The following is a 27,700-nucleotide window of genomic DNA, read 5'->3' as shown; positions in this document are numbered from 1 at the left end:
GAACTTCAGCCTGTTGCTGAAACCATAGGTGTAAACTTGGTTTCCTAGGAAGAAGAGACTCAGAGCCCAAGGCAGGAGCAGTGGCCTTGGACCTAAAGACTCAAGAGATGGCAGTCTCTCTGACAATCAGAGTCTGACTTTTTCTTTCTTTATTGTTAGGTACAACATAAAAATACATACAGCAGGAAATGGAAATCTTGGATTTCTAAAACTAAAACAGAGGTCTCAAAAACTTTTTTTTTTCTGACACAAGAGTGCTCAGAGCAAGGGTGATACCACAGACCAAAGGCAGTAGAAGCTGGACGAGGACCAATTTCTCTCCCAGAGCCTGGACCTTGCAGGTTGTCTATCAGCAGCTGTTGCAGAGGGGCAGGGTGCTGCCGCAGGGAGACTACCCAAACAGCACCCCCTCTGATAGGGAGGAAAAGGGGAAGCAGTCATGAAAAGCTCCTTCCTCCTGCTCCAAACTAAGCAAGAGAACAGCAATTCTCTCTCCGAGTCTTCCTGGGCCTGATGCCCCTTACCTGGCATTTACCAAAACCCATCCAACTCAGTCCCTAACCAAAGCCAGAAGGTGCCCAAAGTTTGCTGGATAGGGGAAGAGGCTGGTGTGACATAAACAGATCTTTATTGAAGTCATCATTGGTGCCGTTTCTTGCTGTTCATCTGTTTGCTAGCCTGTTCTTCCAGTTGCATGGCCACACGCAGGGCCTTGATGACTTCTGTAAGGAAGTGGAAATGGGTCACCAAGCGTCTTTGGAACCACCTTCTCCAGTGCCACTGCCTGCTCTGCTAAGAGCCACAGGCTGGCACCGCTGCACCTGTGCAGTGACAATACCCACCTCGCAGGGCTGAGAAGTGCTTAGTCTGCTGAGTCAGGGCAGATTCTGCTTTGTTCACAAAGGTCTCTAAGTCATAGTCTGGCTGATCAGTCATCTCAGAGAGCTCAAGCCAGCCTGGTCCTTGCTGAAACAACAGAAGAATCCAGTCAGCTCAACTCACGGAAACACTCCAGCAAATCATCCTCATCCTCGGCTGAACCCATATCCACATCTGTGTTCTGCCTCCTGAAACCCTTCCCCCAGGAAGTGCTCAGCCTGGGCACAATGTGGTAGTGTATGCCCATAATCTCAGCACTTAGAGGTAGGAGGATCAAGAGTTCAGGAGGAAAAAAAAAAACAAAAAACAAACAAACAAACCCCAAAGCCTGGCAGTGGTGGCACATGCCTTTAATCCCAGTACCCAGGAGGCAGAGGCAAGTGGCCAGCCTGGTCTACATTGTAGCGTGAGTTCTAGCACAGCTAGGACTACACAGAGAAACCCTGTGCTGAAAAATAAGAAAAAAAAAAAAAAAAAAAGGAATAGGGCTAGATAGAGACAGCCCAAGCAGTTAAATTACCAAGACCCACATAAAGGAGAGAACTGACTCCTATAAGTTCTCCTTTGACCTCAACACACCTCAACTCCAGGAGTTCAAGGACAGCCTGGGCTTCAAGAGACCCTGGATTAAAAAACAAAAACAAAAACAAAAAACCCAACCAATCAACCAACCAAACAAAAAACCCCAGCAGTAACAAAACAGAAGGAATCCTTAGCTTGAGCTTAGTCAGCATCTCCCTACCCCAAAGCTGTCCCTATGTCAAATAAGTGACATCACTGATCCTATCTTTTGTTTTTTCGATTCAGGGTTTCTCTGTGTAGCTCTGGCTGCCCCAGAACTTGGTCTATAGACCAGGCTGGCCTCAAACTCAGAGATTCACCTGCCTTTGACTCCAGGGTGCTGGGGATTAAAGGCGTGCGCCACCACTGCCCAGCTGGTCCTGTTGTAAAAAGTCAGAAGTTGGAATAACTTTCTTTCTCCCTCCCTTTCTTTGTGACAGGGTTTCATGTAGCCCAGACGGACCTGGAACTCATTCAGTATCTAAGAGTAGCCTTGAAGTCCTGAGCAGTAGTATTAGGCATGCCATCATACCTGGCTGATGAACCTCACAGGTACTCGAGGAAAACAACCACTGAGCCTACTGGCCCTATGCTTGAGACAGGCTCTTACTTTGTAACCCAGGCTGGCCTCCACTCAGCCTCTCAAATACTGGGATCACAGATTCCAGCCATCACACCTGGCTTTTTGGTTCCCTCCTTTTCTTGCTTTCCTGATATGAGCTGGGCATGGTGGTGCACACCTGAAATCCCAGTACTCAGGAGGCTGACAAAACAGGATTGAGAGTTGAAGATTATGTATCTATTACTCTGTCTCAAAAACAAAACCAGGGGCTAGAGATGGCCTGGTGGTTAAGAGAACTTGTTCTTCTGGATGTCAATTTCCAGCACACAAATGGTGGCTCATAACCAGTTCTAAAGGCTCCAATACCTTCATCTGACCTCTGTGGGTATTAGGCATAAAAATGGCACATACATGCAGGCAAAAACATTCAAACACATTAAAAACAAAACCAAACCTGTGCTCTGACCACATTGCCACTTTGCTGAAGTCCCTTCAAAGGTTTCACTGTGTCATAATAAAATCTGAGTCTTTGATATGAGCCACATGTAAGATCCTTTAGCACCAGGGTCCCGCTAACCGTATCTTTACCTATCCCCCTCTGTTGACAGTTTTTGCTTTGACTACAGTCAACTCTTGAAAGGGCCATGCATTTTGTCACAGTGCCCCCAGACAAAGCAGGGAGGACATGTCTGCACACTTAGTCTTCACAGCAGTCTCCTAAGTGGCACAGTTCTTTCTGCTTCCAAGTCTGCCACTGACAGAAGATGCTCCCCCCTATTCCCACAGCAGGCTCACAACAGAAGTAGCATTTCCCACTTTCACCAAATAAATAGGATGTCCCTGTATATGAAGGTCCCGCTACACCCCTAGTCAGCAGGACCAGGCCACAGGAGAGTGTCCCGGGTGAACAGATGGAGACTGGAGAGAGCTAGGTATAGAGGGCTGCATTGTCCCATCCCAACAAAGATCCAAAGGAGTAAAGCCCAGATTATGTTCCAGGAATAGAGCTGAGCTCTGTGAGCTGTGCCAGAGTGGCCTGCCAATCCCTCCCTGGCTGGGACCAGTTTGCACCTGTATGATCTCCCTGAGCTCCTCCATGGCCCTCTCTTCCAGCTCCCTGATCTGACTCATGGCTTCATTAAAGCTGGACATCTGGGAAGACAGCTCCTCTTCTTCCTTGAACTGCAGGCCAAAGGGGAGATAGTGTGTAAAGGTGTGGCCCAGGTTCCTTCTCAGAGACGCATTTCATCTTACCCTCTACCTTACATTGACTGCCAGCGAGGTCCCATTAGAGCTGGCTTCCATCTCTTCCGTTTCCATTTGAATTGGCTGCTCTCCACTGAGCCCGCTGTGGGGGCTCAGCTCCTTGACTCTGAGGAAATAAGATGATCTTCAGCTTCCCAGCAGTCCCCTGGGCACTCACTACAGAAGTGCATCACCACTCAGATAACAAGGCTTAGGGACCCAAGGGGTGAATAGCAGCTAGTCTTCAGCCCAGGAGAGGCGGCGTGAACCTGAGGCTGACATGCAAAGACCCTCCCATACTATGTTATAGACTGAAGGGGACTGGGACAGACCGAGCTGTGGCTGCTTAGGGAGGAAACACAGTGGTCACTGCAGTGCTCCAGTTGCTTCCCATCTCATCACTGCCATTCCCTTCTCCAGCCCACCTAGATGCAGGCCCTCATACCTGTCTGCATATCTCAGCGTGTTTAAAGTATATTCACAGGAGCTTATGCCTGGTGAGATCATGGCAATCTGAGAAGGAGGGAACAGGTGGTTACAAGTGGAGATTCCCAAAGTGCGGGCACTAGAAAATCTGCTCCCGGAGAGCTACCGGGAGTGGCTGCCAACCGGTGACACCGACAAAGTAAAGCTCATGTGCTCTGCTGGGCAACTTGTTCCTGGGCATGGAAGGCTAAAACTGACAAAACTGGCAGTAGAATAGAGTCCTGCAAATTGTCCTCTGACCTCCAGCTGAGTACCACGACATACGTCCATGCAAACACATCTACATAATAACAAATTTCAAAAATAAAAAATAAAGCTGGGTGGTGGTGGCGCACACGTTTCATCCTGGCACCCGGGAGGCAGAGTTTGGCAGATCTCTGTGAGTTTGAGACCAGCCTGGTCTACAAGAACTAGTTCCAGGACAGCCTCCAAAACCACAGAGAAACCCTGTCTTGAAATAAATACATAAATAAATAAAAATAAAAAAAGTTGGGTGCTGGGCTGGAGAGATGGCTCAGAGGTTAAGAGCACTGACTGCTCTTCCAGAGGTCCTGAGTTCAAATCCCAGCAACCACATGATGGCTCACAACCATCCCTTATGAGATCTGGTGCCCTCTTCTGGTGTGCTGATATACATGGAAGCAGAATGTTGTATACATAATAAATAAATCTAAAAAGTTGGGTGCAATGGCACATGCCTTTTAATACCAGCACTAGGGAGGTAGAAGCAGACAGATCTCTGAGTTTGAAACTAGTCTGGTCTATGCAATGAGTCCCAGGCCAGCCAGAGTTCCATAGTGAGACACTGTAGAAAAGACTGGAGAGCTAGTTCAGTGGTTAAGAACACTTGGTGTTCTTGCAGAGGACCTGGGTTCAATTTCCAGCACTCACATGGCTGGTCATTCATAACCACGGTTAGAACTCCAATTCTAGGGATTAGACACCATCTTCTGGATCTGAGGGTACCCAGAACTCTGATTAAATCCGCTACAGTGTCAGAGGAGGACAGAGAACAGTAGTACTAACTAACACTAACTAATAGAGTTTAAGCTGACAGAGAAACCTATCCTTCATGATAGGGCAGAGGCGAGGGTGTGCTCCGGATAGTGGCAGATGGCACTTAGCAGCACCTGAAGAAAAAGCAGGGCAGGAAAGTCATAGAGGCTGTTTGTAGTGTGGGAGTCATGGAACCTGAGGGGAGCTGTGGGAAAGGGGAGGACTTACTTCTCCTGCGTCTACTAAGGCTCACTTCTTGAATTCCGGAACCCTTTTTACCAGGTAAGAGAGCAATGGCTGATCTCAGCACCTACAGAGTGGATTCTTTCCTCCTTGCCTATAGGAAAGTGGAGGCTACAGGCTGTGGAAGTCCAGTCAGGAGCCCAAGAACACAGCTAGAGAGATTCTAGCTCCCTGCCCAAAGTCAGGTCAACATCTTCCTGCAAAGCAGCTCTGGGTCTTCTTCACCACCCACAAAGTCATCCCACTCACCATGCAAGTCCTCGAGTTCTCCCCAATGAATGAATCCCTTAGCACCTGAGTCAGCTTGCTCTCACGGAATGGGGTGTGAGCCTTGTTCTGTCCCAGCGCCCTGATGCACTCCTGTGGGGCAGCAGAAACAAATGAAGCCTCTTTCCACTTCTCATGCATCCCACTCTCTCCCTTCTCAGCTGCCTTCCACTAGTAAGTGCTTGCTACCTTCAGTGCTAGGAGAGACTTGTTAATCTCTGCACCCTCCATGCGAGTCTGGCGGTCAGCACTAGAAGTGTCAGCCCCTCGTTCATTCCCTGCCAGATCCACCAAGGAGAATTTGCCATGCAATCTCCCTTTGGCTCGAAGAAGAATCTGGAAGCAGGCATGGGAGCGGGAAGAATTGGAGTTGGCAAAAGTCTGTCCAGAAGTCCTATTAAAAGGAGGGGAAAGGCAAAGAAAGGTTACAAACTTCGGGGATCACTATCCTCCAGGAGATCCAGTGTTTAAACATTCCAGGACATAGCAGTAAAATCTACAGTAAAGGAGGCACATGGATCAGAATCCAAAAAAGTCCCGTGTCTTCCTGTCTCTAACCTCCATTTTACCCTCCAAGATAGTAGCTGTTGACCTATTTTTCAGGCAGCCAAATGAGCACTGGACTCTGTGCTTGGGCATTGCCAGACTTGGTGTCATGAAGATGAAGAACAGCTGAGTCTTCTATGAGGAAAGGAGTCTAGTCATAACCACTTGCCCAAACTTGAGGGTTCTTGCCATGGGTAGAGCTGTGTAGAGCACACGCCCAGCATGTGAAGCAAATCTCTGGGTTTAATGCCCAGTGCTGGGAGAAAAACAATCTGAGCCCCACAACTACCCAGCAGCCTACTGCACCATGTCAGCACTTCCCTGCATTTACACAGAGGCGCCATGGTCTCATGACTTCCAGCCCACAACAGATTCAGGTCTGCTAACTTCTTCCACAAGAGAAAACTAGGATCCCAGACCCCAGGCAAGAATGCCTGTGACTAATCCTGCCTTTGTTAGATTTAAACTGCTCTGATTTTATTCTTGAGACTCCTGGGATTATCTGCCCTACTTAAGGTAGAGGCCCTCATAGCATTTACTCTGCTGGGGTGAGAACTATGTGGAAAAAGAAATGGCTTCCTCTTGCCCTCATGCATGTTTGTGGATCCGAGGTTTCATTACTTGAACTAGGTGTTCCAAGTGGTTCCCTTCCCTCAACAGAACTCTGACCTGCAGGCACTGCCCATGTTGAGCATCTTGATGACATCATCAGCACAGTTAACCAGGTACTCCTGAAGTCCCACAACCTGCACCTGCTGCTTGCTGTCTTCTAGTACACGTAGCTTGGCCTTCTTGTTGAGCAGATCAAACACCTGTGCCAGGCAGAGAGCATAAACATAGGGCCACCAGTGCTGGATAATCTGGCTGACTCCTTCCTACAGAGCCTGCCCCAGCCTGGACAGGGCCAAGAGAAGAAAAGGCAGAGCCTGTGCCAACAGGTAACAAACAGATCTGCTTCCCTGGTTCACACCAATGTCACCACTTTATTATCTGCACCACCCTGACAAAGTTACTGAGCTACCCTAGACTGTTCCCAGCCTGTAAAATCAAGAGAAAAAAAGACTAGAGGCCAGGCAGTGGTGGCGCACGCCTTTGATCCCAGCACTGGGGAGGCAGAGTCAGGTGGATCTCTGTGAGTTCAAGGCCAGCCTGATCTACAAGAGCTAGTTCCAGGACAGCCTCCAAAGCCACAGAGAAACCCTGTCAAAAAGACTAGAATAGCAGCAGGGCGGTGGTGGTGCACATCTTTAATCCAGGAACTTGGAAGGCAGAGGCAGGTGGATCTCTGAGTTCAAGGCCAGTCTGGTCTACAAAGCGGAATTCCAGGACAGCCAGAGCTAAACAGAGAAACCCCACCTTGAGAGAAAAAAAAGACTAGCAAGTGCTTAGCACATTAAATCCCATTTTTATTATTGAGGTCTTGTTCTACAAAAAAAAAGGTGAGAGACAGAGAGAGAGGCATGGAGGGTATGGACACAAAAATATACGGGATGGGGAAGGAGGGTGTAACAGAAGGTGGGGGTCAAGGGAGGATGGCTCACATAGAAGGCAACCTCCCACCTAAGAGGGAGCCTGGAAGAGGACATTTGCTCTCCTTATTGAGCTTGGCTGCCATCTCACCTTCAGAGGAAAGGTCCATATGCCAGGCAGAGTAGCCCCAAAGGCCTACAGCTAACAAGATGTCTGGCTTCAACCATTTCTAGCTATCTTTAAGGTTTTAGTTTGTTTACCTTCCCATTGTAGATCTCAAAGAATGTCACATAAACTTCCAAGTTTAAGTTCCGGTAGCGAGGCTGACTCTTCAGAAGGAAGACATCCCGGGCTGGGAGGAAGAGCCTGTATAAGTAAGCAGCTTTCCATGCCCCATCCCTATGTGGAAAACAGTTTACTTACAAGCCATTGCATAGATCCCTTTAGATGTATTCTGAGATTTACCAGACAGGTCTCCACCCATTGTCTGCAAAAGGAAACAGCACATGACCACAGCATACCAGATCATAGGCAGTGCCACAGTAGGCCATGCCAGAGCCAGGAGACTGGACCTGCTAAAGGCTCTCTCTTCATGTGGTATGGCAAGTGTCTAGTGATGGGCATCTGTACCATTCAAGAACTTACTGCTGCACTACACAAGGCTTTCTCTAGCAGACTGAAGTACTCACGTGAGTCTTCCCACTGCCCGTCTGCCCATAGGCAAAGCAGGTTGCTTTTCCCCCTTCAAAAATCGTCTGTACCAGTGGCCTTGCTGTGAACCTAGGAGAAAGGACGGAGTAGAGGGAAGGGCATTTGGGTAGCTATTCCTTAATATCCAAGAGGGATTTGGTGATGAACACCCCCACTGATACTCAGCACATAGCTGATGTTTATTTTTTTATTTTTTAGATTTATTTATTTATCATGTATACAGTGCGTGCCAGAAGAGGGCACCAGACCATATTACAGATGGTTGTGAGCCACCATGTGGTTGCTGGGAATTGAACTCAGAACCTCTGGAAGAACAGTCAGTGCCCTTAACCCCTGAACCATCTCTCCAGCCACCATAGCTGATGTTTAAATCACTGACTTTATTTTTGTGTGTGTCGAGGTAGAACCCAGGGTTTAGCATATGCTAGGCAAACACTTTCTTTCTTTTTTTTTTTTTTTTTTTGTTTTGTTTTCGAGACAGGGTTTCTTTGTGGCTTTGGAGGCTGTCCTGGAACTAGCTCTTGTAGACCAGGCTGGCCTTGAACTCACAGAGATCCGCCTTCCTCTGCCTCCCGAGTGCTGGGATTATTAAAGGCGTGTGCCACCAACGCCTGGCAGCAAATGCTTTTCTGCTGAGTTTATTTCAGTCAAGTCCTTTATATAAAAGGGCTCAATGCCTGCATGTTGCTTGCATATACTTTTATATATCTCTAGATTATTTGTATCCTAATACAATGTAAACATGCTGGGCAGTGGTGGCACATATGTTTAACCCCAGCACAGCATTCAGGAGGCAGAGGCAGTTGGATTTCCGTGAGTTTGAGGACAGCCTGGTCTACAAATCAAATTCTAGGACAGCCAGTGCTACAGAGAAACCCTGTCTCGAAAAACAAAACAAAAAAAGATTTAAATGCCTACTGACACACTGGACTGGCCAGAGTAGATCTGAAGTCACCCAAGACTGCTGAACTCATTTAGGTAATGAAGTAGTTGCATAAGCCATTGGAAGGTGTGATCTCAGTAGTTGGGAGGCTGAGGCAGGACTGTCAATGGTTCAAGACCATCTGAGTAACACAGACACTAAGCTAGCCTGGGCTATAGAATAAGATTTTGTCCAAACAAAAACAACACTAGGAGAATCCCTGGTACCTACCCATGAGCCTGAGTACAGTGAGTAATAGTTCACTCACGAGTCACCAAGACTGGGTGCTACAGCTTAAAAGGTGACATGGCAGACTCCAAAGTGGGTCTTCCGATTATAGGGCCAGAGCTCCTTGATCAGAGAGCTGGTTCAATAGAAAACAATAGGCCAGGGAGCAGGGAAGGAGTTTAGTGTTTGATGGGGGAGAAAGTGAGTAAGAGGAAAAAAGAACATTAAAGGGACTAACCTGTAGACGACTTCATTTGAAGCTGTTTCATCAAAGGCAAAATCGAAGCAGAATGCCTGATTCTCCAGATACTTTGTCAAGTCCACTTTCAATTTGGGTTCATGCACAAAGAGCAAACACTTGCTGGGAACAGAAATCACATCGATTTCTTTCTTGGCCAGTTCTGCAGGAGGAGAATATTTCAGTGGTGGCTCCCAAAACATTGGCCCTTCCTCTTGGTCAGTCTGCTGTTTCTGACTGAACAGCTCACCTTGCTTATTCAGTGGGCGCTTCCTCACACACACGCAGATCCTGTGCTCTTCCGTCTGCAAGAGGATGAGGGGACAGAAAAAGGGTGGTCAGACAGTACCAAAACAAACACCCACAAGCTCTCTCTTGGCCCTAGCAAGGAACAACAAAGTCTGATACTAGGGCCCCAGGCTCCCCTGTTAACTACTCTAGGGTACAAGAAAGCTGTTCTAAATTCCCCCTGGTTCTCTCACTCCACTACCTTCAAGATTCCAGCACTACTCTCCTAGTTCTTAGCAGTCTGGCCAGCCTGAAGCAGGGAGTCTCATCTGAGCTTTAACTAATGCTCTCACTAAAGCATTCAAAAACAAACAAACAAACAAACTAGCTGATGAGATGGCTCAGTAGTAAAGGCACTTCTGTCAAGTCTGATGATCTGAGCTCCATCCCTAAAGCCTACATGATAGGAGAGACCCAACTCCAGTAAGTTGTCTTTTGGCCTCTTCATGTATGCCATGGTGAGTAAACACACACGAACTCATACATGCACAGAATGCTTTTTGTTTTTTTTTTTTTTTGAGACAGGGTTTCTCTGTGACTTTGTAGGCTGTCCAGAAACTAGCTCTTGTAGACCATGCTGGTCTCAAACTCAGAGATCCGCCTGCCTCTGCCTCCCAAGTGCTGGGATTAAAGGCGTGAGCCACCACTACCCAGTGCTTTTTGGTTTTAAAAAGGCCAAGTTTCACAGCATACATCGAAACTGTCTCAAGAGGTGGAAAAAAAAAGAAAAAAGAAACAAAACAAAACAACAACAACAAAAAAAAAAACGAGCTAGTAGGATACTCAGATGGTAAAGGCAGAGTCACTACATCAAGCCTAATGACTGGGAAAACTAAACAGCTGCAGCTGGCTGAGTCTCAGGCCCTTCTGTTTAACATATGTGAATCGTGTCTGAGACTGTGCAAAACTTGGTTGGGAAAAACTGGTGCATTTGGGGGCTGGAGAGATGGCTCAGAGGTTAAGAGCACTGACTGCTCTTCCAGAGGTCCTGAGTTCAAGTCCCAGCAACCACATGGTGGCTCACAACCATCCATTATGAGATCTGGTGCCCTCTTCTGGTGTGCATATATACATGGAAGCAGAATGTTGTATACAAAAAAAAACAAAAAAACTGGCACATTGTCCCTTTGGAAGATTAGTTAGGATATTTGGGGATATGGAAATCAGCTTGCTAAAGGTGTAGATTGCAAAACAATAAAGAAGCCCTTGGCTAGCCAGGTTGTGGTGATGCCAACTCTTAGGAGGCAGAGGCAGTCAAAAACCCTAACCCTGTCTGGGGATAAGTGGGAGGGGGATGGTGGGCTTGGCCAAGGGAGGGTGACTCAGGCTGAGCCTCTCCTCAGCTGGAAAGGCTAAAATCATAGTAAGAGTGCCTCTGCTCTCTTTCCACAGACCTGCATGAATCCATACCTGTCCAGACACCCTGGGACCCACACGGTGGCGAGAACTGACTCCTGCAAGTTGTCCTCTGACTCCCAGATAGCAATGTGCACAAGAATCCTCCTCATGGTATAGACAAACATAATTTAAAGACATTTTTAACTGGATGCAGTGGCATGTACCTGTAATCCCAGCACTTGGGAGGCAGAGGCAGGCAGTTTAAGGCCAGCTTAGTCTACACAGCAAATTCCAGGCTGTGTAGGTCTACATAGTGAGACCCTTTTGTTTTCTAAAATGTGTACAGGTATTGTGCCTGCATGTATGTGTATCACATGGGAGCCCTGCCAATGGAAGCCAAAGGGAAGGAATTACAGTTGGCTGTGAGCCACCACATGGGTGCTGGGAACTAAGCCCAGGTGTTTGGAAGAATAAAAAGTACTGAGCCATCTCTCCAGCCTCAGACACTGTCTTAAAAAAAAAAAAAGCATCGAGGGGCCCCACCAGGGATATGGCTCAATGGGACACTGTGTGCTCAGATATACGGGAGTCCTGGATTCAATCCCCAGAAACACACACACACAGATAGGGAGGTGGGAGGAGATGGCTATTCACACACACGGGAGAGAGGGGAGGGGAAAAAAAAAGAGAGAAACATTAATTCTCCAGACAACACTCAAGAGTGAATGAAGACCCCAGCATGCCTTTCCCTTGTCCTTCAGTGTTCTTCCCTGCCCTGCTCAGGGAAGAGAGGTAGAAGCCTTTCTGGTATACTCACAGGATCAGTCAGAGTAAGTGGGTGACATTCTATAGTAACCCGGAATTCTTTAATCATCCGGGCAAATTCCCAGTTTGGAAAGCTGCTGTCATATTCCTGTTTGAGGCAAGAGGAACGAAGGGCAGACTGTTAAGACTGAGCACTCTTAGACCTAGAGATACCAGGCAGAAGACAGCCCCACAGATGTTGAGTGCCTCGACTCTGGCTCTAGTCTGAGAAGTCAGGCACGAAGTCCTGGGAGCAGGATTGTCAGGGGAGTCTAGGCATGCACCAGGGACAAGGGCTGCCTTCCACATCCCAGGAAGCAAAGCAGCAGACTGGGTTTCCTCAGAGCAATTACCCAACTAAAACGATTCCACTGCCATTGCTTCTATCCTGTAATACAGGTTACAGGGGATGGAGGGAAAGCAAGCAGGTATGCCCAGCAGCAGCACTGAATCTTGGGAGCACGCTGATGGGCTTTCCCACTGGCCAATCAACATCAAATATGGCTCATCTGAACAACTTCAGATAGTTTTGAATTATGCATTTATTTTCTGAATTCTGATAAGAAGCAATTAAACTTCCAGATATCAGAACTGGAGCCTTAGAAGTGCTAGGGCCAGTTAAGTGTTGGCTGCTTATCTGCCAGGGTGCCTGTCCTGAACTTCTCACCCACATCTCCCAAGGCTCACCTGAGCTCGCTTTATTCTTATTTCCGAGTTCTGGGCCCTCTTCTCTTCCCGCTTGTTCTTCATTTTTTCCATTTCCTTCACAATACATGATTTCCTCCGAGCTAAGGGGGGAAAGGAAGGCACTATTTATTCACCTGCTGCTTGTTAGTGTCTGGCTATTCTGATGAGTACTGGGCCTTCTGTAGGAACAGGTCTTCTTTCTCTAGATTCTATTTGTTTTTATTTTGTTTGTGGTTTTTGTTTTTGTTTTTTCAAGATAGAGTTTCTCTGTGTGGCTTTGGCTGTCCCAGAACTCTGTAGATAGACCAGGCTGGCCTCAAATTCAGAGATTTGCCCTCTTTTGTCTCCCAAGTGCTGGGATCAAAGGTGTGTGCCATCATGCCTGGCCTTGTATTTGTTTATAAATGTGTGTGTGTGTGTGTGTGTGTGTGTGTGTGTGTGTGTGTGTGTGTGTGTGTGTGTGTTTGTATGCATATTCATGCCATGGCATACATGTGGAAGTCGGGATAATTTTTGGAAGTCAGCTCCCTTCTTCTGCCATGTGGGATTTGGAAATTGAGCTCAGGTCATCAGGCTTGGTGGCAAACACCTTTTGCCTGCTGAGCTACCTCAATAACACACCATACCTCCTTTTCTAGATTTCTGTCTGACTCTTGGATGGACGAGTCCATGAAATACTAACTGGGCTAATGTGAGGTCAGAGCAACTATCACACCAATCTGGTTTTGACCTAAGCTCTATGCTTCTGCAGCTATTTTCTCTAGAACCAAAATGAGGCAGGGCTGGAGAGAAAGTTCAGTGGTTACAGCACTTGCTCTTGCAGAAGACCAAAGTTTGATTCCCAGCACCCACATGGTGGTTTACAGCTATCTATAACTCCAGTTCTAGGAGATCCAACGCCCTCTTCTGACCTCCTCTGGCATCAGGTATGCACATAGTATAGCCACATGTGCAGGCGAACATTCACACACATAAACACCAATAAATCTTAAAAAAAGTAAGATAGCCCACTTCATTTTCACAAGTCCCCTGGGCTATTTATCAAATGGTTTCTGACAAACTTTAACAAAAGGTTTTGAACTCAGGTGCCTAGGCAGGACCTGTCCTGTGCTAGAGCATAAGAGCACACAGCCCAGCATGCCTATCTGAATTACCAGGGTTTGCAGAAGATGTGCTTCGGGTGGGATGGACTTGCTCTTCTGCCTCCTCGCTGACCATCGACAACGGTAATTCTGTCATTGCAGGACAGGAGGGCCTAGGGAGGCCAGCTGTGGGAGACAAAGTCACTAGAGAAGCAGGCAGCACAGAGCAGCTGTCCTAACCTGGTCTCAACAAGTCAATGACAAACTTGGGGCTTTTCCTCTTGCCCTCATCCCAAATTCAACCACCCTTCCAGCCAGGGACTGTATCTGGGGCCAAAAAGCCGTAAGCTAAATATGAAAGTAGAATTTTAAAAACAATTTTAAGTTGAGTGTGGTAGCTCCCACCTGTAGTACCGGCACTTGGAAGAATGATTTCTATAAGTTCAAGGACAGGCTAGGGTGCACAGTGAGCTCCAGAATGAGAAGAGACCCTGTCTCAAAACAACAGCAGCGCATGGTGACACAAGCCTTTAATCCCAGCACTCAGGAGGCAGAGGCAGGTGGATCTCTGAGGTCAAGTCCAGCCTGGCCCACAGATCGAGTTCAGGGCTACACAGAATAACCCTGTCTTGAAAAACAACAATTGAGACAGAGTATCACATAGCCTGGGTTGGCCCCAAACTCAGTACAGTTGAACTGAGGTTGACCTTGTGTCTAAAGCCCCTGCTTCATGCTAGAAGCAGGCGGGTTCCACTGTGTTCTGTTTCATGCAGTGCTGGGAATGGAGCGCAGGCTTTGTGCACGCTGGGCAAGCACTCTACCAACTGAGCCACAGCCCTAACCAAGTAATAATTTTAAGTTTTTTCAACTAGATGTGTAAAGTAGGTGGAGATTTTGTGAGATAGTGTATTATGCTTTATGTATTAAATTCATCTAAATGAAGGCAAATGAAAGAATCATGACCATGTATGAGTGTAATAAGGCATGATGGACTGTAATTGTACATTTCTATGATTTGGGTCTGCTCAGGTTTTTGTTCTTTTATTTATTTATTTTTTTTGTTTTTTGAAACAGAGTTTCTCTGTAGCTTTGGAGGTTGCCCTGGAACTTGCTCAGTAGATCAGGCTGGCCCCTCAAACTTACAGAGATCCATTTGTCTCTACCTCCTGAATGCTAGAATTAAAGGTGTACACCAACACCACCTGGCCTGGTCAGTTTTTTCCAGTTTGAGTTTTTGTTGTTGTTCTTGGTATCTGTGTATTTTTGTGCTTGGAGACAAGATTTTCACTCTAGCCTAGGCTGACCTCAAGCTCATAGCAATCTCTCAAGTACTGGCATTTTAGTTGTGAGCAACCACAGTCACCTGGTCCACTGAGTCAGTATAGTTAATTGCTGCCTAAGTGGTCAGTCACCCATATTTTTTTCTTTTCCCCAGTCTTTGCTTCTGTTAATCACCTGGATTCTGGGGCTTTAGAGAAGTCAGAAAGGGCTGGGCTGGCCCAAAAAGCCATCCTTGGGTCAAGTCTGTAGGATCAGGCCTCTGAAGGCTTTCCCTCCATGACAAAGCCCATCCTGAACTACTTTACGAACCCAGGGAAATTCAGCACAGCACACATAAAGCATAACGAACTGCTTTAGGGCCTTAGACAGGGAGAACACACTAATTACTCACTGGCAACCGAAAACTGCTTTCGAGAGTTTGTAGCCACAGGCAGCTCCACCTCCATTTCATTCTCCTGAGTGGCAATTCGAACCTCTGGGACAGTGGACATGCGAGTGGAACGGCTTCGAAGACCTAAAACCAGGAGGACCAATCAGTGCAGCACACTAGGGTAAGCTAAAGCAGCAGGAGACTGCACAAGGCAGGCCAGAATCTAGTCACCCAGACAAGAGCCCAGAAACAGCAGGAAGACCAAGCACCACTATCTCCAAAGTTATTTGTGCAGTCTGTAGATCTAGGTGCTCCTGAGGGCAAGGATATTTTCCTTAAGAACATTTGTCTTGGCAAGCCAGCCCTGAGGGTCTTCTTGCCTCTGTCTCACCAGCACCAGGGTGTTACAGACTTATGTCATCACTTCTGGTTTTCATATTCATGATGGGGAATCTGAATAAAACCTTCATGCTTGCATGGCAAGCAGTTTACCCATTGAGCCATCTCTCTAACCTTCATTCCTCCTTTTGACTCACACACACTTAAGGAGCTACAGGGCTGGGAATATAGCTCAGTGGTGGAGTATATAGACAGCTTCAGTCCAACCCTCAGCAAAGCAGAACAAAGTCAAACACAGCCAGGTTTGGTAGCTCTAATGGAAAACTAAGGCAAGAAGATTGTCATAGGTTTGAGGCCAGCCTGAATTCCATAGTGAGTTCCAGAACTGAACCAGAGACCCTTTCTCAAAAACAAACAAAGCCAGGGCAGGAGAGATGACTCAGCGGTTAAGAGTAGGTACTGCTGTTCCAAAGGACTGGAGTTGGGTTCTCAACACCCACATTAGATAGCTCACAATGGCTTCTAACTCCAGCTCTAGAAGGATCTGACGCCTCTAGCTTTTCCTTGGGCATCTGCACTCATGTGTAGCACACACAGACAAACTGGTTCACAAACACAAAATTTCAAAAAATAATATGACCAGGCAGTGGTGGTGCAAGCCTTTAGTTCCAGCACTTGGGAGGCAGAGACAGGTTGATCTCTGAGTTTGGGGCCAGCCTGGTCTATTGAGCAAATTCCAGGGCAACCTCCAAAGCTACAGAGAAACCCTGTCTTGAAAAACAAAACAAAAATATGAATCTAAAACAACAAAAACAAACAGCACAATAGTTCATCAGGTAAAAGCATGTGCTGCATAAACCTGATGGCTTGAGTTTGATCCCCCAAACCCATGGTGGAAAGAAAGAATTGCCTCCCCAAAGTTGAGAGTACTGCAGCATGTGTCCCAGCATGTACACTAAAATCTAACAAATCCAATCAACCAGGAAAAGCGGACATATCCCTTGAGGACATGCATTGAAATGCAATCAGTCCTTTCTTGTAGGCTGTGTGTGCGTGTGCTTTGCAAGAGTATTAAGCATGACTATGGGACCTGCATACCATGGTGCACATATGGAAATCAGAGGACAACTCAGTACAGCTTCTCCTGCTTTTAAGAAGGAACTCAGGTTGTCAGGTTTGTGTAACATGTTTTACCTGCTGAACTATCTCACCAGCCTTTTCATGTTTTAATTTTTATTTATTATTAGTTTTTTTTTTTTTTTTTTTTTTTTTTTTTTAAGCTAGGGTCTCATTATAGCTCTAGCTCTGGCTGTCCTGGATCTTTTTTTTTTTTTTTTTTTTTTTTTTTTTTTGGTTTTTTGAGACCGGGTTTCTCTGTGTAGCTTTGGAGCCTATCCTGGCACTCACTCTGGAGACCAGGCTGGCCTGGAACTCACAGAGATCCGCCTGCCTCTGCCTCCCCGAGTGCTGGGATAAAAGGCATGCGCCACCACCACCCGCTGCCTGTCCTGAATCTTGCTATGTAGATCAGGCTGACCTCAAACTCAGAGATCCTCCTGCCTTTGTCTCAAAAGCTGGGATTAAAGGCGTGCGCCACCACTCCCAGCTTCATTTTGGGGGGATGGTTTCCTCATGTAGCCAAAGGCAGCTAGAATTTCCATCCTCCTGGTCCAGCTTCCTGTGATGATCATAGCCATACATCACTGCACTCAGCATCAATACTTGTCTAAATAGCCCAAAACTACATTTATGCTGTCCTCACAGTCTTATTGCAAGGCTCAGTGTTCTGAGGGAAGGAAGCAGGCCTAACAGGAACTGATTCCCACTCTCCCCTGTATCAGACTCTGATCTATAGGACAAGTGTGTAGGCCAGAGAACAAATGTCTGAAATATACAATTCTCTCAGAGGTTAGGTGTAGGTTGAGTTCTTCCTCACAGAGAAAGATGACTGAACAAAAGACAGAACTCAGTTTACACTGAAGTCACATGCTCAATTAGGGCAAGGAGTCCACTTTGGCTTCTACTCTGAGCCCTAGGAACCTCACCCACAACAAAAACACGTAAAAATAGCCAGCCATTTACCTTCTTTTGGAGCTGGAATTTTGGAGTTGACTGATCTGCGTTTTTGCTTCTGAAAAATAGAACAAATCACCACAATATATGTCCTCAGGGTCCTGTGTACTGTGATAAGGCCCCAGGCAGTCCCAGACAGAAATCAGCAAAAAGGTAACAAATGACTCTTCAGGGACAGCAGCTCGGTCAGATGACAGGCACTCACCGGAACTGTTACATTTTCCTGCAGTGGCAGATTGTCCTTTGGGTGTAAGGGAAGAAGCTGTAGAAGTTCTGGGTTTATTGCAGCCACATCATCAAAATCAATCTGCAAGAACAAGTGAATTTCAGTGAAGCAACAGTGCTTGATCTAAGTGAATTGCTGTAATCAAGGCCATCCAAGATTCAGGCTTTACCAACCTTATGTTCCATTAAGCACTGACCACTACAAAATAGTTATTCCTTAGTAATGGTTTACCATCTAGATGGAATGGGTTTCCAGGTTCTAAGCCAACCGGAGATTGTGAGGGATGAGAATGAGAGGAAAACAGAAGTCCACAGTAGACCTAGGCCACTTGGCTCTCCTACTGATCTGCTAGACAGTGATGTCCTGCTGGTCACAGCCCCCTGAGCACTTCTTGCTGGCTGATACGAGGGAGGAAACAAGTTCTAGCCGGCTGGTGGTAGTCTGGTGGAGGCCCCCTCAGGTCTTATAAGCAGGAGTAAGTTCCCGGAAGCTGCTACCTAACCCTAAGTCTACCTACATTTTCTACTGGGCCCAGAAACTTCTTCCCAGCCTAGCCTTCCAGTTGATGCCTTTCCCAGCTCCTGCTCACACCCACAATGAGGTCACAATTCTGGGTTTACATCACCAGAGTCCTGTAACTCTTTAGGAACAGCTCAGACTCGGAGGTTTGAAGCAGCAAATCCAGCTGAGGGATGCAGTTCAGCGGTAGTGTTTCTTTGCATGTATGAGGCCCTGAATTCACTCTTCAGCACCACACACACACAAGACACCAAATGAATCTCACTTTGTTTACATTTTGAAATGGACAAAGCAATGAATACACCCTAGGGCGAAGAAAGCTTTACCACCTAAATCCATAACCTATAACCTGCATCTACTTGTTTACTTTCTACAGTGCTGGAGCTGGCACCCAGGGTGAACAGACAAAGCAAGTACTCTATCATTTAGCTACACCTCCAGTCCAGACCGTATTTGTTAACTGTGTTAGGAACCAGTAAGCCAGCAGCATGCAAAAGAGGATAACTAAAAATAAATGCAAATATAGCACCTTTCTGTGAATTCAAATTCTAATGGGGAAGAAAAGTCATGTCCCAAGGGGTAGAAATCAAGCAGCATGGGTAAGATGAGGACAGCAAAGCTGGGTGGTGGTGGCGGCGCACGACTTTAATACCAGCACTTGGGAGGCAGAGGCAGTCAGATCTCTGTGAATTCAAGGCCAGCCTGGTCTACAAGAGCTACACAGAGAAACTCTATCTCGAAAAACAACAAAAAAGATGAGGATACATCACTGTCTGCAAAAGCTGGCAAGTACTTCACTAACCAGTCTTGAGGACACTCCTCACATTGCTACATATTCCTGTTTCATGCCCAAGCCTCAAACTACACAGAGCATAAACACAAGAGCCTGGACCCAATACTGCCCCAGTCTCCTATGTATATTCACACTGAACATCCTAGGACAAAGAGCACAGGCCTGGGTAGAGTGGGGAACAGCCCCGTTTGACTGAAGTAAGATCTTTAAAAGGCTCTAGAGATGGAAACATAGATCAGTGGAACAATACAATTGATATGAGGCCCTGAGATGAAGCCCAGACTTGCTCTCACTCCCCCTCACACACAAACTATACACACTAATTTTCTTTCTCTCTCTCTCAAGACAGGGAGATGTCCTGGAATTCACTTTGTAGACCAGGCTGGCCTTGAACTCACAGAGATCTGCTTGTATCTGCCTTCTGAGTGCTGGAATAAATGCCCCAAACCTACCCCCCTCTTTGATAAAGGGCCTCACTATGTAATACAGGTTGGCCACAAACTCTGTTTGGGCAGGCATGAAATCTGTAATCCCAGCATTCCTAAATCAAGATGAAAGATAAATCAAGATGAAAGATGAAGATAGGACAATCACCCAGAGGCTCCCAAGCTAGCTAGCATGGAGTATCATGTCAGTGGAAACAAACAAACAAAGAAACCCAAAAAACAAAAATCCTCAATTTCAATAAGGCAAAGGTGAGAGACTATCTTCCCAAAGTTGTCCTGAAATCTTCACACATGACACACATGCATCACGGCACTCATGAGATTCTCCCTCCTCTTACACACACACTATTTTTTTGGTCCCACTATGTAGCTCAAACTGTCCTAGAATTCACTATGTAGAACAGGCTGGCTTGGAACTCACAGAAATTTGCCCGCTTCTGCCTCCCAAGTGCTGGGATTAAAGGTGTGCACCACCACTGCCTGGCACAAATATTTCTAAAGGGAAAAGACTTAGATGCATCTTTTTTGAGACAGGCTCTCACTATGTAGCCCTGGCTGGCCTAGAACTCACTATTGAACCAGGCTAGCCTCAAGCCCGTAAATATCTGCCTGTGCCTGCTTCCTGAGCATTGAGATTAAATGTATGCACCACCACAGCACCTGTGTCACCCTCTAAAACTCCATGAGGGAGTGAGGGAGAATGCGTCTTATTCACCTCCATTCCCAGGCCTCAATACACACTCTATCATTTTGGAATAAGTCCGGCAGGACTTTGTGGTTAAACCCTCACAACACTCTGAGGCAGACATTGCCATCTCTACAGGTTAGCAAATGGAACTTCTAAGGGCAGACACATGGCTGAGAACACATAAAACAGACCAGTGACCTTTCATAACACCACGCCTTCTTCCCATCTCTACTTTTCTCAATATTGTTAGGCTCTCACTAAATATAAACATCGTAGTTGCCAAAGATGAAGATGCTTCAGTCTCTTTTTAGTCAGTCTTTTGGCTGCTGCCAAAGCACCCCGAGTCTGCTCTGCCTAAGGCCAGCTTTGTCACTCAGACCTCAGGGCTGACGCATGGCCTAGCCTGCACATCTTACGCTGCTCACCTGTGTCATCCATCACCAGCTGCTTTGTGACTTGGCATTTCAAAACACCTTTGTTTCCTTTCTGGGGTTACTGATTTTGTTACCTAAACTGAAGCAGTAGTGTGCACTCAGAACCCTGCTCAGGGAAGCAAGCAAAGCCATGGGATTCACTGCAATTTGCTCTCCACAGGCACACCAGAAACTATTAATTCCTTCAATTTAGAACACACCTGAGGGGGCTGGTGAGACGACTCAACATTTAGCCTCACTGAGTGCTCTTCAAGAGGATCTGGGTTCAATTCCCAGGCACCCATATGACAGCTCACAACTGTCCATAACTCTCCCAATTCTGGGGGACTCAACACCCTCACACAGGCGATTCATGCAGGCAAAATACCAAAGCACATAAAATAAAAATAAATAAATTAGGGGCTGGAGAGATGGCTCAGCGGTTAAGAGCACTGCCTGTTCTTCCAGAGGTCCTGAGTTCAATTCCCAGCAACCGCATGGTGGCTCACAACCATCTGTAATGAGATCTGGTGCCCTCTTCTAACCTGCAGTTATACATGCAGGCAGAAGAGTGTACATATAATAAATAAATAAATCTTTATAAAAAATAAATAAATTAGAACACATGTGACTAAATGAAATTCCAGTGTATCTGGAGAGGACAGCACAGCGTAAGAGAGGCACTGGGTTCTCACAGGCACTCTACACAGGATCATATGACATTCTCATAGAACCTACCTCTTTGCCTTTCGTGTTACCTCCTTCTATCCATTCCACTGAAACACAGGATTTCTCCACGTTCACTGTGCTTATGTTGGCACTGTGAATTAAGCCTGTGCATGAAAAGACCAGAGATTATCCATCTGTCTCCTGAGAACTTAACTTGTATACCTCTGCTTTTAGGACTCTACGGAGACTTCCAATGTAGAATTTACCTAGGAAAATTGATTTCACCCTCTTTTAAAAACCAACACAGCCAGGTGGTGGTGGTGCACACCTTTAATCCCAGCACTTGGGAGGCAGAGGCAGGTGGATCTCTGTGAGTTCCAGGCCAGCCTGGTCTACAAACTGAGTTCCGGGACAGCCAGGGCTACACAGTGAAACCCTGTCTCGAAGAACAAACAAACATAGACCATTCCACAATGAGGTGGGTAGGGAACAGGCTTTAATCCCCAGCTACATTGGCGAAGGGCTCATCTCCGCTCCAGAGAGTGTGCAATATAACGAAGGCTCATTTGAGCAAGGAAGTCGCTACAGTCCTTAGAGGAGCTGTTCCTGAACACATCGCTAACCTTTTGGGTTTTCCTAACTCAGTTTTGGCAGTGGCTGTCTGGCTACTGCACGAATGACACATTAGACGTGCAGTCGTCGCTTAATAAAAACACAAGGTTGTCTTACCAGCTCCTTAAAAGCAGGGATCCTGCTCGTTTACTTTGACTCCCTGCACCTGGCATACTGCCAGGCACATGTACAGCACAGTCTAGGGGCTAGGGAGCGGAGCAGTTTCAGTCAAAGATTTCGGCAGCAAGCACAGCCACGGGCTCTAACCTAGCCTAGGCAAACCAATGACCGCAGGGGTGCTCCGCCCACACTCAGAAAGCAGGCAGGGGACCCACAACCAGGGCAGCGTTTCCCCCAGTGTAGTGGACACCGATCGCTAGTGCCAAGATAGGGCCTCCTCAGTGTGGGACCGGGGTAAGTGTCTGTCCCAAAGCTTGCCGTTTGCGGGCCGGGTAACCATCTTGGCATTCTCGCCGCTCTTGCGTCCCCTCGGCCTCAGGACCATGCCCTCACCATTACTGCGTTGAATCTTGATGGAGAGACCAGGAAACAATCGAGCGGGAAGCGACTCCATGGGCTCGGGAACAACAGCAGGTAAAAAACAAATCCAAGAAGCTCGAAAGGGACGTCTCTGCTAATGCAGCGCAAAAATTAACGCCGCCTAAACCGCTGCAGTTTAAATCCCGCGCGCTAGCGTTCTTACGACGTCACCACTGCGAAGGCACCGCAGCGCATTTTGGGATATGTAGTCTTGGCCTCATGACTTCCGGCGGGCTCCCAGGCTCTGTGACATATGAGAATATTTCCAGGTCCCTGTCACTTTCCCATCTTAGTACCAGTTCGATCCTCTGCTTTTATGTACACTGGGAATCTTATATATAATGTTTCAGTTATGGCCCTGTGGTTCTGCAGACAGGGGTTCAAATCCTGGCTTTTGTTTTTGTTTTTGTTTTTTTGGGGACAGGGTTTCCCTGTGGCTTTGGAGGCTGTCCTGGAACTAGCTCTTGTAGACCAGGCTGGTCTCGAACTCACAGTGATCCACCTGCCTCTGCCTCCCGAGTGCTGGGATTAAAGGCGTGCGCCACCACCGCCCAGCTAAATCCTGGCTTTTTTAGTAAGTAGCTCAATGACTTTAAAGAACTCAGATACTTTCTCTTTGAAATGTATAAAATATTTCGAAGACACCGACTTAACTTAGTTTTGAGTATCAGCCACATGCTAGTGCTAGACAGGAATAGTGGAATGAACAAGACAAATAGTACCTGTCCTTGAGACAATTTTTCTATTAAAAACACGGTGGAGGGCTAGAGAGATGTCTCAGCACTTAAGTCTGGCTGCTCTTCTAGAAGACCTGGTTCAATTCCCAGCACCTACATGACAGCTCACAACTGTCTGTACCTGTCTGTACTTCCTGTTCCAGGGGTCCGACATCCTCATACAGACATACATGCAGGCAAACACCAAAGTACATAAAATAAAAATAATTTTATTAGGAACACAGTGGAGGGCTGGAGCACTTGGGAGGCAAAGGCAGGAAGATCTCTGTGAATTTGAGGCCAGCCTGGTCTACAGAGTGAATTCCAGGACAGCCAGGGAAACACAGAGGAAACCCTGTCTCAAAAACAAACAAACAAACAAACAAACAAAAGAAAGAAAGGGGAGAAGGGAGGAAAGAAGGAAGGAAGGAAGGAAAGAAGGAAGAAAAGGAAGGAAGACCAAAAAAAAAAAAAGCAAAATAAAAAAGCAGATCAGGCCGGGTGTTGGTGGTGCACGCCTTTAATCCCAGCACTCGGGAGGCAGAGGCAGGCAGATCTCTGTGAGTTTGAGGCCAGCCTGGTCTACAGAGCGAGTGCCAGGATAGGCTCCAAAGCCACAGAGAAACCCTGTCTCGAAAAAACAAAACAAAACAAAACAAAAAAAGCAGATCAGCTGGGCATTGGTGGCACACACCTTTAATCCCAGCACTCGGGAGGCAGAGACAGGCGGATCTCTGGATCTCTGTGAATTTGAGGTCAGCCTGGTCTACAGAGCCAGTTCTAGGACAGCCTCCAAAGCCACAGAGAAACCCTGTCTGGGGGCGGGGGACAGATCAGCTAGCTTGGAACTCACTATGAAGAACAGCATGGCTTTGAACTTGTGAACAATCCTCATGCCTCATCCTCCCAAGTCCTGGGATTGCTTATAGCTTTTCAGCGGCTTCATTTTGCCATCAATGTAAAACAGATCACAGACCCCCAGTTTCTTCTCTCCCTTTCCCAGAATCGAGGCCATTCATCTATGCAACTTTTTCTTTATGAGCCAGAGTAGATCAGATGTGTTGTGGGCTTACAGCTCTTATGAAGGATCTAGCTCTCTCCCTTCCTTGCAACTGTGAGCAAGGCCAGTATCTCTGAGCCCTAGACCTAGTGTCTTCCTGCCTTGTGACTCCTGGCACTCAGGTCACACCAGGCTAGATTATATAGTATCTACCCCCACAACCTGTAAGAGTCAGAATTTCACTTTGTCCTCCGGAAGTGAGGGCTGTCTGTCTGTCTCCCTTCAAGACACCAGTCTCTGGCCTGGCTTGGTGATGCATGCCTCTTAATCCTGGCAGAAGGAGGAAGAGACAGGTGGATCTGTGAGTTCCAGGCCAACCCGGGCTGCATAGCAAGTTCCAGAACAGCCAAGGCTGCATATCGAGAGACCCCGTGGAAGGAGAAGGAAAACAGAGGACGAGGAGGGAGGGGAGAAGGAGGAAGGGGAGGAGGAGGAAGGGGAGGAGGAGGAGAGGAGGAAGAGGAGGAAGAGGAGGAGGAGGAGGAGGAGGAGGAGGAGGAGGAGGAGGAGGAGGAAAATAGACACCACCATTCTGCCTCTGCCTCTCTTACTACAATGTGTATCTCTCCTATGCCCTCTCACACAAGTCCCTTGCCCAGGGTGCCCATGACTATGATTCTGTCTCTTCTAGGAAAGCTCATCCAAAGTCATACCTCTCTGCATCAGGTACCTCTCTGCAGTTGTCACCTTGCTCTTCTGAATCCTTAGTGCTTGGCCTGTGTCAGTAAATACTTGGTTATCAGTGGCTAGGCATACAGTCTTGTGTCCTAGAGTAAGCGAGTGCTGCTTGTTTGAAATACATTTTTAGAAAATGAATGTACCAGAATAACGAGTTTGAAGATTTGATTAATTTTTTATATTTATGTCTTGATGCTAGACAAGCTCCGCCCCTGTTCATTTTATTTTTAATTAATTAGAACTTTTAAACTGGGTGTGGGGGCACATGCCTGTCATGCCATCATTAATAGGCAGAGACAGGAGGATCAGGAATTCAAGATCTTCCTAGGTGATGAGGCAAATTCAATGCCAGCCTGGTTTACAGGAGACTCCCTAATGGGTGCCCAGTACTCATGAGGTTGAGGCAAGGAGAACTGTGCTCAACTTCTCATGCCCGACTGGCTACATAGTGAGTTCAAGGCCAGCCTAGGGGGCCTTGTGAGACACTGGCTCAAAACTTCAAGAAGCAAAGTCAAAATATCGCCCCCCTAAAAAAAGAGAAAGAATTTTTACTTGGTGTAAATTATAAGACCAGATTTTTGTAGTTGGATCAGGCATTTATAGTCCCATGAATTTGGTTTCTGCACTGCCCCCTAGCGTGGGCCCAACATTTACTCTGGGAAAATGAAATATTTATTTCCGTATAACGGAGGCCGGTGAAACAGCGTAATTTACATACCCACAATGCATTGCACCCAGGCCGGTGCGAAATTTAAATGGGTAAGCTCTTTTATTTTTTTCTTTCTCGTTTTGTTTTCGTTATAGTGATGCGGCTTTCAGAGATCGTGTGGACGGAAAGCAAGAGTCATCATTTACTTTGTGGAACTAGTTCCCATCGGCGAAGTAGGAGTCACCGTTGCTCGAGAACGCTTGGCCGGATTCGCTGTTATACTCTGGTTTCTCTTCAGATCGTATAAATCTTTCGCCTTTTACTAAAGATTTCCGTGGAGAGGAACAATTCTGAGTCTTAAACTAATTTTTTGAGGTCCTGTGTTTGCAGGGCTGTTATTACTTGTTTAAACATAGACCCATTGTTTTCTTGTACTTTGTGTATGTATAAAGGGTAGTACGGTAACACGCGGTTCGTTTGGTAACTAGTGGCTACCTAACGTTTAGGGTTGTGTTTTCCAGGTTTCGAGAACATAATGGTGTGTTTTGTTTTTGTTTTTTTGTTATTTTTTTTGGGTTAGCCTTGGCTGTTCCAATGACTATGCTTTTTGATCTTGTGTAGGTTTTCTAGAACTATGTAATTGACACCAATTTTTTAAGGTTTTGTTATGTCAGACAGAGCGCACCAACTCTGATTTAAGGTGGTTGGGAGCAAGTATGTGGTTGCTGGATTGAACTCAGAACGTCCTGGAAGAAATCAGTGCTCTTAACTGCTGAACCATCTCTCTCCTGCTCCCTTAAAAAAGACAGGTTTTTAGATGGTGCTGGGCATCCTGAATGTTTTGATGGTTTTTGTTTGTTTTGCTTTTAGGGTTTTCAAGACAGAGTTTCTCTGTGTAGATTTGGAGCCTGTCCTGGCACTCGCTCTGGAAACCAGGAGGGTTGGGATTAAAAACGTGCGCCACTGACACCTGGCATATTTTGAGTTTTTGAGACAAGGTCTCACTATGAATGTACTGATACAGTCATTTTCGAGGTGCTGTTTATATACTGATCCATGCGGTGGTGAAAGACAAGGGCTCTACAACGACGACTCTTCTTCCAAAGTGACAAATTTAATTCAAGCTTATTAGTAGATTTACATTAGGAAAATCTGGAGTTTGCACTTCCCCTTGGTGGTCAGCTCACACCTTTACATGGGAGGAAAAGGAAACAGTTAAGGTATTTCCAGAGCTTTGAGGGTGGCGACTTAATCTTCATTTACATACTCACAAAGCACTGCACAGCGTGTATTGCTGACTTTAAAACCCGAAACCATTGGCTTCATTTTTCAGTCTTGGTTTCCTTCACAAAGTACGGCTTTCACATATTTATGTGAGAATGAAAGAGAAGTATTACCCGGCTTTTTGTTGTTGTTTTTGTTTCTTTTAGGAAAAAGTTACCATCATTGTTCCTTTTTTGTTTTTTTGTTTTTTGAGACAGGGTTTCTCTGTGGCTTTGGAGGCTGTCTGGAACTCGCTCTTGTAGACCAGTCTGGTCTCGAACTCACAGAGATCCGCCTGCCTCTGCCTCTTGAGTGCTGAGATTAAAGGCGTGCGCCACCAACGCCCAGCTCCATCATTGTTCTAAGATTTACAGTTATATGAGAACAACATACAAGCATACTATTATAGAATGGATGAGGTTTTTCTTCTTCCCTTTTTTCTATTAGAGAATTATTTTACATGTCAATAGGTTAGATGAGTTGTGGTGGAGATATGGAAACAAAAGTTTTTGCTAAGTCAAGTTTTGGGATTCTTGTTAATGTCCTTTTTTGTTTGTTTGTTTGTTTGTTTTTTCGAGCCAGGGTTTCTCTGTGGCTTTGGAGGCTGTCCTGGAACTAGCTCTTGTAGGCCAGGCTGGTCTCGAGCTCACAGAGATCTACCTGCCTCTGCCTCCTTAGTGCTGGGATTAAAGGCGTGCGGCACCACCGCCCCGCAGAAGGTCTTGTTAATATCTTGACAGTACTGCTAAAATCAGTTTAAAAGTAGCCACTATTGTCTTTTAAGCTTATTTTCTGGGAATGTGATGTTTTTA

General features: G+C 46.5%; 1 protein-coding gene and 1 non-coding gene across 2 annotated transcripts; one reads left to right on the top strand and one right to left on the bottom strand.

Moving 5' to 3' along the window:
- Positions 1-142: 142 nt before the first annotated feature.
- Kif2c (kinesin family member 2C) lies at positions 143-22,605 on the bottom strand. The gene is given in 21 exon segments (NM_001246742.1): positions 143-722; positions 843-966; positions 3,074-3,184; positions 3,269-3,374; positions 3,693-3,760; positions 5,222-5,332; positions 5,429-5,633; positions 6,455-6,597; positions 7,516-7,607; positions 7,679-7,742; positions 7,945-8,035; positions 9,355-9,517; positions 9,605-9,659; positions 11,798-11,893; positions 12,472-12,572; positions 13,626-13,739; positions 15,226-15,348; positions 17,626-17,674; positions 17,822-17,923; positions 21,440-21,534; positions 22,496-22,605. Coding segments are annotated over 21 exon segments (2,157 nt in total). The 5' UTR covers positions 22,557-22,605; the 3' UTR covers positions 143-639.
- A 3,298-nt stretch (positions 22,606-25,903) lies between these two features.
- Positions 25,904-26,019, top strand: LOC113833020. Its single transcript, XR_003482765.1, has one exon. It is a non-coding gene; the product is annotated as a U5 spliceosomal RNA (small nuclear RNA).
- Positions 26,020-27,700: the final 1,681 nt, after the last annotated feature.

Source organism: Cricetulus griseus, chromosome 2, assembly GCF_003668045.3.
Source record: "Cricetulus griseus strain 17A/GY chromosome 2, alternate assembly CriGri-PICRH-1.0, whole genome shotgun sequence".
NCBI classification, from domain to species: Eukaryota; Metazoa; Chordata; class Mammalia; order Rodentia; family Cricetidae; genus Cricetulus; species Cricetulus griseus.
The sequence above is the reverse complement of the archived record's forward strand: the minus strand, read 5'-3'. Positions and strand labels throughout refer to the sequence as shown.